Below are 13,764 nucleotides of genomic sequence, written 5' to 3' on the forward strand. Positions count from 1 at the left end.
TTTGCACCCTTTCTTTCTTTTATTCATTTCGGTCATGGATCTTGATCTTGTAGCGTTTGTTGTTAGTAATTTTTAGATGCCTTTTCAATTTGTGAAAATCAGAATCGTATGGTAATTGGGATTTTTCTGTGTATATTGTCAAAACCACGTTGTGATTTGTCAAGATGTCCAACAGCAGTAAAAGTCCCTGAGAGTACAGAGGAGATTTACTGGAATAGTTCCAGGAATGAGGGATTTAAGCTACAAGGTTAGTTTGGAAAAGCTAGGGTTATTCTCCTTGGAAAAAAGGGGATTGAGTGGACATTTGATAAAGGTGTACAAGATTGCCACAGGGTTGAATCAGCTGTTCCCATTAGCTGATGGTACAATGACCAGGGTACACAGCTTTAAGGTTTTACGCAACTGATGCAGGGGGCAATGTGAGGAAGACTTTTATATGTAGCAAGTGGTAATGACCTGGAATTCATTGCATATATGGGAGGTGGAAGATTAATGATTTCAAAGGGAAATTGGATAGGCACTTGAGAGAAATAAACTTGCAGGGCTATGGGGATAGAGCAGGCAAATGGCACTGATTGGATTGCTCTACCAAGAGCCGGTATAGCCGTCTTCTGTCCTGCTATGTCTCTAAAATATTAATCTGAGGCTTCCCTCTGTGATGCACATAAAATATCCCGTAGCACACAAAATATCCCATAGCACTATTTCAAAGCAGTGTAAGGGAGTTCTTGTAGAATCATAGAATCCCTACAGTGCAAAAGGAGGCCATTCAGCCAATCGAGCCATTACCCACAACAACCCCCCCCCCCCCCACCCCCAGGCCCGATCCCCATAACCCCATGTATTTACCCTGCTAGTCCCCCTGACACTAAGGGGCATTTTAGCATGGCCATTAAACCTAACCTGCACATCTTTGGACTGTGGGAGGAAATCGGAGCAGCCGGAGGAAACCCACGCAGACATGAGGAGAATGTGCAAAGTCCACACAGACTGACTCGAGGCCGGAATTGAACCCTGGCACTGTGATGCAGCAGAGCTAAACACTGTGCCATCGTGCCGGTTGAGGGATAAATAAACACCATCTAGAAAAACATCTGGTTATTATCACATTGCTGTTTGTGAGAGCATGCAATGTGGGCCTTGGCTGCCACATTTCTTAGTTTACAGCAGTGACGACACTTCAGAAAAAATATTTCATTCATTTTGAAGTGTTTTGGGACATCCTGAAGTTGTGAAAGACAATATATAAATGCAAACCTTAATCCTTCTACTATATCCAAACTTCACAATTTTAAAATATCACTTACATTTCCTGTTAACCTCTGTGTTCCAATGGATGACACAAAGCTTGGTGAATTTGCAGATAGCGATGAAGACAATCAGAGGATACAGCAGGATATAGATCAGTTGGAGACTTGGGCAGAGAGGTGGCAGATGGAGTTTAATCCGAACAAATGTGAGGTAATGCATTTTGGAAGGTCTAATACAGATAGGAAATATATAGTAAATGGCAGAACCGTTAAGAGTATTGATAGGCAAAGGGATCTGGGTATACAGGTACACAGGTCACTGAAAGTGGCAATGCATGTGGAGAAGATAGTCAAGAAGGCATACGGCATGCTTGCCTTCATCGGCCGGGGCATTGAGTTTAAAAATTGGCAAGTCATGTTGCAGCTTTATAGAAGCTTAGTTAGGCCGTACTTGGAATATAGTGTTCAATTCTGGTCGCCACACTACCAGAAGGATGTGGAGGCTTTGGAAAGGGTACAGAAAGGATTTACCAGGATGTTGCCTGGTATAGAGGGCATCAGCTATGAGGAGAGGTTGGAGAAACTTGGTTTGTTCTCACTGGAACGACGGAGGTTGAGGGGTGACCTGATAGAAGTCTACAAGATTATGAGAGGCATGGACAGAGTGTACAGTCAAAAACTTTTTCCGAGGGTGGAAGAGTCAATTACTCGGGGGCATAGGTTTAAGGTGTGAGGGCAAGGTTTAAAGGAGATGTACGAGGCAGATTTTTTACACAGAGGGTTGTGGGTGCCTGGAACCTGTTGCCGGGGGAGGTAGTGGAAGCAGATATGATGGTGACTTTTAAGGAGCGTCTTGACAAATACATGAATAGGATGGGAATAGAGGGATATGGTCCCTGGAAGGGTAGGAGGTTTTAGTTAAGTCGGGTAGCATGGTCGGTGCAGGCTTGGAGGACCGTAGGGCCTGTTCCTGTGCTGTAATTTTCTTTGTTCTTTGTTCTTTGGAAATAGTTGTACCATTTCGAGTCTTTAATAACAATAGTTCCATGTTGCTGCTATCATGCTGGAGAATCAATGCTAATTGGACTTTGTGTTTAATGTCCTTTCTATTATAGGGCTCCCAAAAACCAAGCACGCCAAATTTGAACTGTTTGTATAAATACACTGTTTGTATAAATTCATCAGTACTGCAGCTACTTTGCTCTTGTACTCTGAGCCCTTATTTATAAAATCCAATTTTTTATTGACCTTTTTACGTGGCTTTATCTGTCTGCTTTGGCACTTCCAGAAAATTAAAATATATACAAGAAAATGTCAACACTGATGTCTCAATCACTCCAGCTGATGCTAACTAAGCTGCACACTTGCAGCTCAAGATTATTACTTGCACTAGCCATCCTCTCCACAATCAAATAGCAGTCTCTCTGTCCTCTCGTCTTGTCGCTTGGCGGTCTCTGCCAAGACTACTCTATCATCTAACTCCATATCTTTAAAACATATTTTTATTGAAGATATTTCTAATTTTTACAAACAAGGCAGCAAACCCTCAAGGATTGGTACAGTACAGCATAATTAGTTTTCCAGATATACGTACAGAAAAAGACAAGAAAGCCCCAATGCAGCTGGTTCGCATTATTCATTATTCATTACAAACGGAGTCTCCAAAGATACAAACAATCAAAGGATGTTTCAGAGATTGCGGGAAAACAAGAATACAGGCTAAAGTTATGAATACATGGCATAACAGTGCGCACCCTCGCTTACAGGATACTAGAGACAGAGACATGTAACTTACATTCCAGATTTTTTGCAATTGCATATTCAGCCAAAAAGAATATAGGATATTGACACAGGTATAGAGAAGGCTGATCATCCAGTGATTCTCGGACCATGCTTAGGTGCACACCAAAGCATACTTCCCTATTTCCAGCTATATCAGGGGCGCCATTGATACACAACAATGTCTTTTCCTAGGATATTTGCTCTGTCTGCATCTTTACAGGAGTCTGTTAGAGATTCTTTGACTCCAAAATAACAAAAATGCAGAAACAAACTAAACAACATCAATAGTTCTCAGGGGTTTTTCCTCACCAGCTGTGAGGACTGGTCGGGCCATACCACAATCTCCACATCAAACCAACCACCTTCCCGCAGTGGCGCTGCTCATATTAGTCATGACAAGAGTAAAGGTACCACATCATATATACCACCATTATAATTGCAAGGATTATAAGAAAAAAAGGATAAATGTCACATAGCCCTCGTGCCATACAACCTACCTAGCAGACTCCCCAATACTATCAAGCTCTTCAAGGACGTTAAACAACTAGGATTCAATTTTTACACAGGGCCAGAGCAATGCAGGTAGTCCTCATGCCACCTTGCACCCCTGGCATAATAAGGAAACAGCGGCATCAAATCTGTATCCTAAGCTTGGAGTAATTAAAGGAACATGCTGAGGGATGCATTCCATTATAAACAAATGGACATCCCTGGTTTCCAGAAGATAACCGGTGAAATTCACCTCTGTGCTCATATGCTAGATCACCCTCTCAACATGATAAATAACATCGCAAAATTAAAAAAGGAGTGTAACGACAAGGGGTAACATCTAGGACTGGCAATGAGCTGCAGATTATGATGCCAATTTATTGCCATGCATGGAGTTTAAAGAGCCAAAGTCTTAGTATGATTGTTAAATAGCCTTAAGGATCGATCAGATGTCACCCTCGGGGTAGCAGGATAAAGCAGGGCAAACTGCATTCAGATAGCTTTCAGATACTTTTCAGCTTCATCGAAAACTCTGCAACCAAAGCTATAGAAATGCATGATTATTAGCTGGGGTTCAGGCCTCAAAAAGAAGATACAATGTGCCCCTTCAAGATTAATATGCCCAGCTTTTATGATGAGATTAAGAAAACGTGGTAGCCAATTCTCAAAAGATTTAGCTGGGAGTTTGTCCTCGGCTCCTTCTAGAAAGATGGTCACGCACACACTCCTCCTCTGGCCCCGGCTCCCCAGGTCGATCAGGATATCTGACATACCATTTTAGCTGATTTTCCAAGGATTGAAAGCTGGCCTCAACTAAAGAAACTGCATTCTCGATAATAAGGATTCTTTCCTTTGCTTCGTCAAGCTTCTTATCGATACTCTGCAGTTCAGCCATATGAGCACTGAAATTCTGTGACAAAAAGCCAAGTCTATCGAAAAAACCTTCTTCAGATTGGCAGTCATCACCTACAGTGCCTTCGACATTGCTGGGTCGAGACCTTGCTCTCTGACCAAATCGCCATGTTGAAGGCTCAGCTCCACCCCGGCTGCTTCCAACTGCTTCTTTGCATTGCGGATTTTCATAACTTCATTTGGCATTTTGTCCCAAAGCTTATCCAGAATTCTTCCAGGGGCATAGTCCGGAGTTTTCACTCCAAGATTAGGCACTATGAAAGGATTAAAAGATGAGTAGTGCCAGAGCTCATGGAAACACAGCCGTTCCCACACTCGCATCACACAATCTCCCTCTAACATAATTTTATTCAAAAGCCTGTTAAAAAATATCCCACCCCTTATAGATTTTTCAGTGTTCAGCTCTCCCGTATAGACTATATACATATATAATAGAGTTGACTGTGTTTTCACATTAAATCACTTGAGAGTTACAACACTGTGCTTTTGATCGTATTTGCCCATTTACTTTCTTTTCTGTCACTGCTGACATTGATCACTGAAATGATTTATTGGGAAATAATAGAATTTACTTTGTTTTTTTTAGCTCTTCTCTGCCACTTCTGGTATTTAGCTGAAGGATCTTTTAATAGGCAAAAAAGTTTGATAATTGCAACAACATTTGGTCTGCCTGTTTTCTTATGCAAGCTGCAGATTACTATGGAAAAAGTAATGCCAACCAAGGACTGAGTTCTAATAGTCAAAAGTAACAACTTTTACTTTCAATGCATTTGAAAATGTTTTGTAGCGTTTACTCATTGTCTCTTAACTATTAATGACTGGGTGTGTTTATATAAAACATACAATTTATAAATTATGCAAATCATAAATTCATTTTTCAGAAGCAATGTATAAACAGATATTTTATTGTATAATTGTATATTTGGCATGCCATTCATAAAGAAATGCAAATGGCTTATAATTTCATGGTTTTAGTATATATAATTTACAAAGTAATAACCTGTATGACAGGTAATACATCACCTTGGCCTTGCACAGTCTGTATGAGAATGATGAATGAATAAATACGTTAGTATATTTTAAAACATAAATACCGCTTCAAAACAAAACTGCTTCTCGGCCTTTTGGCTAAGATCAAGTGTAGTATTGACATGCTGCACTTGGTTGAAGTCATTAGGTTACATTTTAGCTTCATTTGAAGCAATTTTTAAAAGCGACATCTCGGCCTTTTGGCTAAGATGCAAATGAGATCAAGCCTTGGAGGAGGAGCTATTCCTACTCCAATCAGCTTGGATCGTGTAGATCAAGCCCAAGACAGGAGGTGAAAGCCCTGTCTTGTCAGCTTGGATCAGGAATGTCTCAACTTGTTGAGACTCTGAATTGGACTTGATTTGATTGAATTGGAATAAAAATACAAAAAAAACCTGGTATTTATGTTATTTTATTAATTTGTGTCATAGTTTAGGAAGGAGAAATTAAAATTGGTAAAATGATACATGTTCACCTTTAGATGGTGAAACTATCTTTGTCTTTTTAATCAGTTGAATGCAGTCATATGTTTAAGAATCGGAATAAAAAGTGATGAGTTATTACATAATTTTTGTGCAAAAACAAAGTCTAATTTTTCAGTACGCCTGAAGCAGAGTGATTGCCTGTGACTTCCGTCCATTGAATAATCTAGGTGTTTTATTTTACACACACTCAAATATTTTCCTTAATAGCTAATTCTACCAAATTGTTAATATGTTTCAGGAGTCATATTATTGAAGAGAAGAGCTTTGTGCCTTGTGAAGACATGCTGTTTGGCCGAATGTCCTTTAAAGGTTTTAATCCAGAGATAGAGGTATGTTTTACAGGGAATCCAATTTTATGTCGTGATTCGAAATAGTCTTTTAAAGTGCTGAAAGAATTTATCAGCACTTTTATACAGCTGAATTTCTGTAAATTTCACATTTCAATGTTATAAAGTTAAGTTGAGAATAGCTAAGAAACGGACATTACTGGGTGTATGATGTGTTTAAAATCTTTTAAGTCAGCATTTCAAATTCTTTATGATGTTACTCCAAGTTGTAGGCGGTGGGATGCTGGGGGAAGTAATACTAAGATTATTGATTAGGATGTAGTAATATTGTGCTTTGTTTTGAGAGTCTTAGCTTAAGACAAAATCAAGGTTGTACACTCGTGCCAAAGACCTCTGTTAAAGTGAAGTCAAGGACTTTAGCTCTGACCATAAAATGTAGATGCAGAAGTAGGCCATTCGGTCCACTGAGTCTTCTCTGCCATTCAATGAGATCGTGACTGATTTGATAATTCTCATCTCCACTTTCCTGCTTTATTCCCCATAACCCTTGATTCCCTTACTGATTAAAACTCTGTCCATCTCAACCTTGAACAGAATTAATGATCCAGCCTCTAGAACCCTATGCAGTAAAGAATTCCACAGATTAACCACCCTCTGAGAGAAGAAATTCCTCCTCTTCTCTGTCTTAAATGAGCGACCCCATACGCCAAGATTATGCGCTCTGCTCCTGGACACACTCACAAGGGGAAACAACCTTTCTGCATCCCCTTTGTCAAGCCCCCTGAGAATCCCATATTTCTGAATAAGATCACCTGTCATTCTTTTAAACTCCATTGAGTACAGGCCAACCTACTCAATCTCTCATAAGAAACTCCCCACATACATGGGATCAACCTAGTGAACTTTCTCTGGACTGCCCCCAATGCCAGTATATCTTTCCTTCGAGAAGGGGACCAAAACTGTTCACAGTATTCCAGGTGTGGTCTAAGTAGTGCCTTGTATATTTAACAAGACTTTCCAATTTTCATACTCCATTCCCTTTGAAATAAAGACCAGCTTTCAATTTACCTTCCCTCTTACTTGTTCAACTTTGCTCGTTAGCTTTTTGTGATTTATGCACAAAGATCCCAAATTCCTCTGTGCTGCAGACTTGCTCCATTGAAATAATATTCAGCTCCTTTATTCTTTTTACCAAAGTGCATAACTTCACATTTTCCTACGTTATATTTCATCTGCAAATTTTTGCCCACTCACTTAACCTGTCTATAACCCTCTGTAGACTCTTTGTGTCATCCTCACCACTTGCCTTCCCACCTTTTTTGTGTCATCTACAAACTGGGCAATAATCCATTCACATCCCTCTTCCAAGTCATTAATAAATATTGTAAATAATTAGGGCCCCCAGCGCTGATCGCTGTGGCATCCCATTAGTTACAGGTTGCCATCCTTAAAATGTCCCTCTTATCTCAACTTTCTGTCTTAGTTAGCCAATCTTCTATCCATGCCAATGTACTACCATGGGCATAACCTTATGAAATGTTTTGTATGGAGAGATGAAAGACATTAATGCTTTTTTCAATGGAATAGTAAAAAGTTCAGATCTGATGGTGAGGTTCAAAATTATGGTGGATTTGATGAGGTAAGCGAGTGAAACAATTTTTTCCCTAATGGTCAATGAGGCAACTTTTAGAGCACAATTGCACGATCACCATTGCAAAGATTGAAAGGAGAATTTAGAGGACTTACATTTTGTATCCTAACATGTCTCTTTAAAAAGCTATGACAGAAACAATGTTATAAGCCAAATCCATAATAATGGCCTTTATCAATAATGGGGATATACATCTAACATTAAATTTGAATGGGTATGGGGTAAGGACATAGAATTTAATAACTCATTCAAGAATATCAACACAGACATGGTGGGCTGAATGGTCCCTTTTGTTTTGTAGAATTATATAACTATATGATTCCATGAAAAGCAGAAGGAAGGAAGTTACTCAGTAGGCCTATAAAGGTGAAGATACTGTGGTGAAGGGCCAGAGGAGAGAATCTGAGAGTTAAAGCATGTACCGATAAAGAACTTGAAGGGTGTATGTTTTTGCCAAAAGCAGCAGGCAAGCTTGGTGGGGGTAGGAAGGGATAATGCATGGCGAGGAAGCTTTTGAGAGAATCTTGTCAGTAAGCAAGATGGCAAGATTTGAGGTTGGGGAAGTTAATGTGCAAGGTGAAAGTCACTATGAAGTCAGAAAAGGGATGGATCATTTTGATGCAAATATAAATAAATGAATATGGATCACTCAGTGCTAAAGGGCAATATGACTTGGCAATGAGGACTTTGAAGGAGACATGAGAGGTTAAGAGGGTGCAGTACTTGCAGAGGGAGATTTTAACCAAGGGTCCTTTTAAAATGAAAAGGCATTTTTTTTAATGCAGCTACTGTTTGTGCCAAATACTTTTCTTCCATGAAAATTGTATATTTTTTTAAATAAAGCTGGACTTTTGTGCTAAGTAACAAAAATCCAACGTTTGTAGCAGTGATACACTTACGGAAGCCACTGAAAATGACATGGAACGTAATTTGTGCATCTGACTTGGGCTAAAATCACCCAAGCAACATCCCAACATGTTTGAAAGAGAGTAACTTTATATTAAACAATGGTTATGATACTTGACTAGAAAGTCAGAGGTCATATATTCAGATCTCAACATGGCCATTTCTGAAGTTGAAATTAAATTCAATAAACCTGGTAATATGTGATTAAATTCAATAAACCTGGTAATATGTGATCCACCTGCTGTTTTGTTTTAAAAACACAACTGATTCACTAAATGCCCCATTTGATCAACATGTGACTTCCATCTTGCACTGTGGATCAGTACTAATGCCATCTGAAAAAGCCAAGCAAGCCACTCTGTGTAAAAGCAATCAATATGAATTGGGCCAATCTTGATTATTTACAGAGCCTTCACAGTACTGCAAATTCCTAAGAACAAAAAAAACCTATTAATTTTTATATGTCCGGCAAATACCAACAAATTTCAAATCTTAACCGTTAAGTGCCTCTCTATGGTTTTAAATTTGGAAATTTATGACCTATTTTCAAGACAATCTAACGTTCAGCAAAATATCCAAATAGTAGAGTTAATAAATAAGTATTGCCTTTATTCCAGAAACTAGTTGCACAGATGTATTCCCAGAATGAAAATGAAGAGCCTGACAAAGACGTTAAGATGGAAGTAGATGTTACAGATATAGAAATGGCTAGGAGGTAAGTTACTATATCTCCAAGAGGTGTGATTCAAAGTATTGGGTTACATTTATCTTTCAGACACAGAATATATTTAATATGTCAAAGTTAAAGATGCAGTACATTTTTTAAGGTAAATGATGGATGTTATAGTCACAATAGCTTCTGAGGTATTGCAGTATATCATTTAAAAGTGGCCTTTTTCGATCATTACAATGATCATAAGCCATGAAAAGAATGTTGGTGTCTAAACAGAAAAGGATTAGTAAACCATTGAACTATAACTAGACGTAGTGGTCCCAAGTTTAGGAAAAAGATTAGTATTAATAGAATTGTTGGTGCAATCAGTCTGATATTAAATAGTACCACTGTAGGAAATAATTGCATACGATGTGATGTATTGTTCAGTGTATCAAAAAAAACGTCCAGGAGGATTAGGAACATAGGAGCAGGAGTTGGCCATTTGGCCCTTTGAGCCTAGTCCACCATTCTATAAGATCATGGCTGATCTTGTTTTGGTCTCAGTTCCACTTTCCTGTCTGCCCCCTCCCTTTGACTCCCTTGCCTAACAAAAATCTGTATAATTCTGCCTTGCCTAAATTAAAAGACCCAGCCTTCACTACTTTCTGGGGAAGAGAATTCCACGCACAAGCGACCCTTCGGGAGAAACAAATTCTCCTAATCTCTATCTTTAAAGGAACAGAGCTCCTCTTAAGTCCTCTTATTTTAAACTATGTTCCCTAATTTTAGTCTTCCCCTACAAGAGGAAACATCCTCTGGGTATAGATTGATTATTTCTGTATCAGGCAGTTCTTTGAACAGCTTTACACGCAAATCAGACTATTAAAAAGAAGTTCAAATCATTGGGATAAGGCACTGCATGGTTTCAACTCTTGTCAATGGTATCACACTCCACTGTTGCAATTAGATATCTCTAATGAAGCAAAATATTATTATACTTATTGACAGAATAACTTCCTTGGATTGGTGTCCATATGTAATAATTGATCCACAAACAAAAGATAGTTGTTAATAAATGTCTTAATCTTCATTGAAATCTTTTTATCGTACTTGTGGGCTTTTGAAACCCTTGAAGCTACAGTGGTGTGAGTTATTGAGAGGTCATTAGCCACCTGTCCAATAATCTTTATTGCTGAAAGACAGCTGCTTGATAATTTCCTTCACTCGAAGAAGACCCCTCTGAGGTTTCAGAATCTTGTTTGACAGAGCATGATGTACAATAACAAATGGTTATTGTTCAAGTGTGAAAATTTCATAATCTACTGCATCAAATCGTTTCATAAGTTTATAAATCACACTTATTGCAACTGTTTGAAACTTGCTGAGGCAAGCTATATGGATTGCACTTAAGTGGCTTCTCAGTGTTTGTTGCTGCATTGGGTCTTGAAGAGCAATCTGCTTTCTCCCAGACCAAATTCCATTCCTCTGCCGGCTTTGGTATTTTTCTGTGACCTACACCTTCTGCTACTGAATGATCTCTGCTTTCTGCCCGCTCCCTGTGGTGCTTACTCCACTCAGCCTTAGTATTCCTCCATTATTCATCACTAGACTGGATTGATCCAACCTCCACAAGCTACAGATGAAACACATCACCTGGCCTTCCATGTCCATTGTATTTTACTTAACTAAGTAGGGCTTCAAGTTTTGAAATATTGCTCAACGATTATTTGTAGTTAGCATATAAGTCTCAAGTTGAAGTCTGAAACTCTCTAAAAACAGGGGTACACCAAGTACAAAGGTGAAGTGCCGGTGTTAGTGTGGGTGGTTGCTATTTTGAAATGTCATCAGCATCTGACGCAAACAATAGGGGTGCCTTAAACTCCCAGGCATCTTCACAACAGCCCATATTGCTGCTTGACCCCTTGTGCCCAGTTATAAGGTAGCAGCAAGTAGGCTGAAAAATTGAGGTTGACAACAATGTTTAACTCTTTCATAGAATCCCTACAGTGTAGAAGGAGGCTATGTGGCCCATCAAGTCTGCACTGATTCTCCGAAAGAGCATCTTATCCAGGCCCACCCCCTGTCCTATCCCTGTAACCTTGCGCGTTCATCATGGCAAATCCCCTAACCTACACATCTTTGGAAACCAAGGGGTGCTTTACCATAACCAATCCACCTGGAATGCACATCGTGGGAAGAAACAGGAGCACCCAGAAGAAACCCATGCAGACCCAGGGAGAATGAGAGTATAACCTATTGTGGCTGAAAAGGTGGGTTTGATATGTAGGCAGAGTATAGGCAGGAATGGAAAAATAGGGTCATCTTACATACCGGGCCAACTAATATGCTGCGATTTGCAGTATATTAAGTAATTTAACTAGTTTAAGCTATGAATTTAATACAGCACTTGAATCTCCCCAGGCCAAGTTATAACTATTTGATTTTAGAGGGAAAAAACAAATCCACCAGCAATACATACACTGATACTCTATCCCTTGAACAGCTCCTGGATTCACATCTGTCTCCAAATCTGGACATTTGTTCATTAATGGTGTCAGCCAAAGGTCAGTTGGCAGGACTCTTGCCTCTGAGTTACAAGGTGATGGGGTTGAAGTCCCACTGCAGAACTTCAGCACAAAAATCAAGTTAGACACTCCATGCAGCAGTGTGATTGCTGCACTATTGAAGGTGTCATCAGTCAGATGAGGCATTAAAGTGTGGCCCCATTTGTTCTCCAAGTAGATGTAATATATTTCATGACAATATTTTGAAGAAGAGCAGAGCAGTTAGTTGTTGGGCACTTACCCACAAACCACCTTCCACTGAATTCCTCAGTCCAGTGCCCCCGTTAAATTTATTTCCTTGTGCAACCTATTCATTGAATGCATGGTACCTTTATTTTTTTTGTGCAGCTGCGCACACATGATGCCTTAAAGGTGTCACTGTGAGTGGCTGGTATAGCACCTTCTGGGTGCTGCACACACCCACAGCTTACAAGGAGCATTGCCACAGACTGTGTAAGTGGAACAACAATCACTGTTCCTTTTACTATTTCTCTCCAGAATGTTTGTTTACTCACAAATAAGACCCCCTTGCAACTTCATTGTGGGTGATTGCATTGTCATTAAGACTTTGAAGTGGCAACACCTTGCCCTTTACCAAAGCCTTAATGTCCACCTACACTTTGTTTGAGCTACCATGCCCAAACAACTTTATCACTAAGTTTATACCTCTTCCTACATCTCATTTTTAGATTTTCACCTTAATGCACCCTTCTTGCCTCCTTCAAAATCCCTGTTTATTACCTTTCCTCTCAATCGTGCCCTGAATTTTCTACTAAGATATCCTCTTACCTTTCTTTCCTCAGAATGCCCTCTGACAGGCTCTTGACTGTCAGTGATTCAAATTTACTCAACTCGGCATGCAGGCTCTTCTCCTATTTCACTGGCCTTTCATTCCCTGACTTCTCTCTCCATAAACTCTCCTACGTAGTTAGAATTAATGATTCAAAACAATACTACAAATTAGTGGATAATGTGCAATAGTTAACATTCAAATTATTTGCATTCAGTGAAGCATTATCAAACCTTGTCTCTTCCAGATATGAAAGCTTAGTGGGAACCATAAAAAGGAAGTTTACCAAAAAGAGAGACCGATCAGCTCTTCAAAGTGAAGAAACAGAAGCGAGCACCAGGAGTAGTAAAGTCAAGAAGACATTCATTAAGCCTCAGGAATAAAAAACACAAGCGTGTCTTTAAATATTTTTCTTTGTAAGGCGATGGACTTCCTGTCTGAAACTCTGCAGTAACTGGCTGCCTATTGTAATTATGGAAATATAAATTTTGTTTGTATACCAAAATTAGAAAGTATTACAACTTGCTGCAATGAAAATATTTTGTGACGGTAAACATGTTCTGCGGTTTCCTTGTACTGAATGGGTGGTGATCATTCTCAAATACATTTCAACAACGTGTCATATATGCACAGTTAAAATCAGCTGAATTATACTTAAAAGTTGACTTGAAGAGAAAGTTATCCTGAGACGGAATCATATAAGTAAGCAATGGTGCAAGCGTAATATGCTTCCATTTTACAGCTCTGAACACAAATGTAGTAGTCTTCCTTTGGAATCTTCTGCTGATAATATCTTTGTAACACCTTAAACGTGTAAAAGTATAATTATTGTCTTTAAGGTGAAGCAGAGTATTTTTCTCTGCTTCTCAGAGATATTTCTTTCCTGTGAGCATTAGGAAACATAAAAGAATGTCTGATTTGAGTATGAAGATGAGAATTTTACACACTGACTGGATTGTTCCAG

The 13,764-nt window shown here is 39.2% G+C and overlaps 1 protein-coding gene and 1 non-coding gene across 2 annotated transcripts in view; both read left to right on the forward strand.

Annotated features, from left to right (window-relative positions):
• The window catches only part of mphosph6 (M-phase phosphoprotein 6), a 33,284-nt gene extending 19,908 nt beyond the window's left edge, over positions 1-13,376 (forward strand). The window contains exons 3-5 of the mRNA XM_078210620.1: positions 6,186-6,276; positions 9,409-9,506; positions 13,048-13,376. Coding sequence (XP_078066746.1) covers positions 6,186-6,276; positions 9,409-9,506; positions 13,048-13,183 — 325 coding nt within the window. The 3' untranslated portion in view covers positions 13,184-13,376. The remainder of the gene's footprint in view (positions 1-6,185; positions 6,277-9,408; positions 9,507-13,047) is intronic.
• On the forward strand, positions 5,542-5,733 carry LOC144493200 (U2 spliceosomal RNA). Its single transcript, XR_013497684.1, has one exon. It is a non-coding gene; the product is annotated as a U2 spliceosomal RNA (small nuclear RNA).
• Positions 13,377-13,764: the final 388 nt, after the last annotated feature.

Source organism: Mustelus asterias, chromosome 4 (assembly GCF_964213995.1).
Source record: "Mustelus asterias chromosome 4, sMusAst1.hap1.1, whole genome shotgun sequence".
NCBI classification, from domain to species: Eukaryota; Metazoa; Chordata; class Chondrichthyes; order Carcharhiniformes; family Triakidae; genus Mustelus; species Mustelus asterias.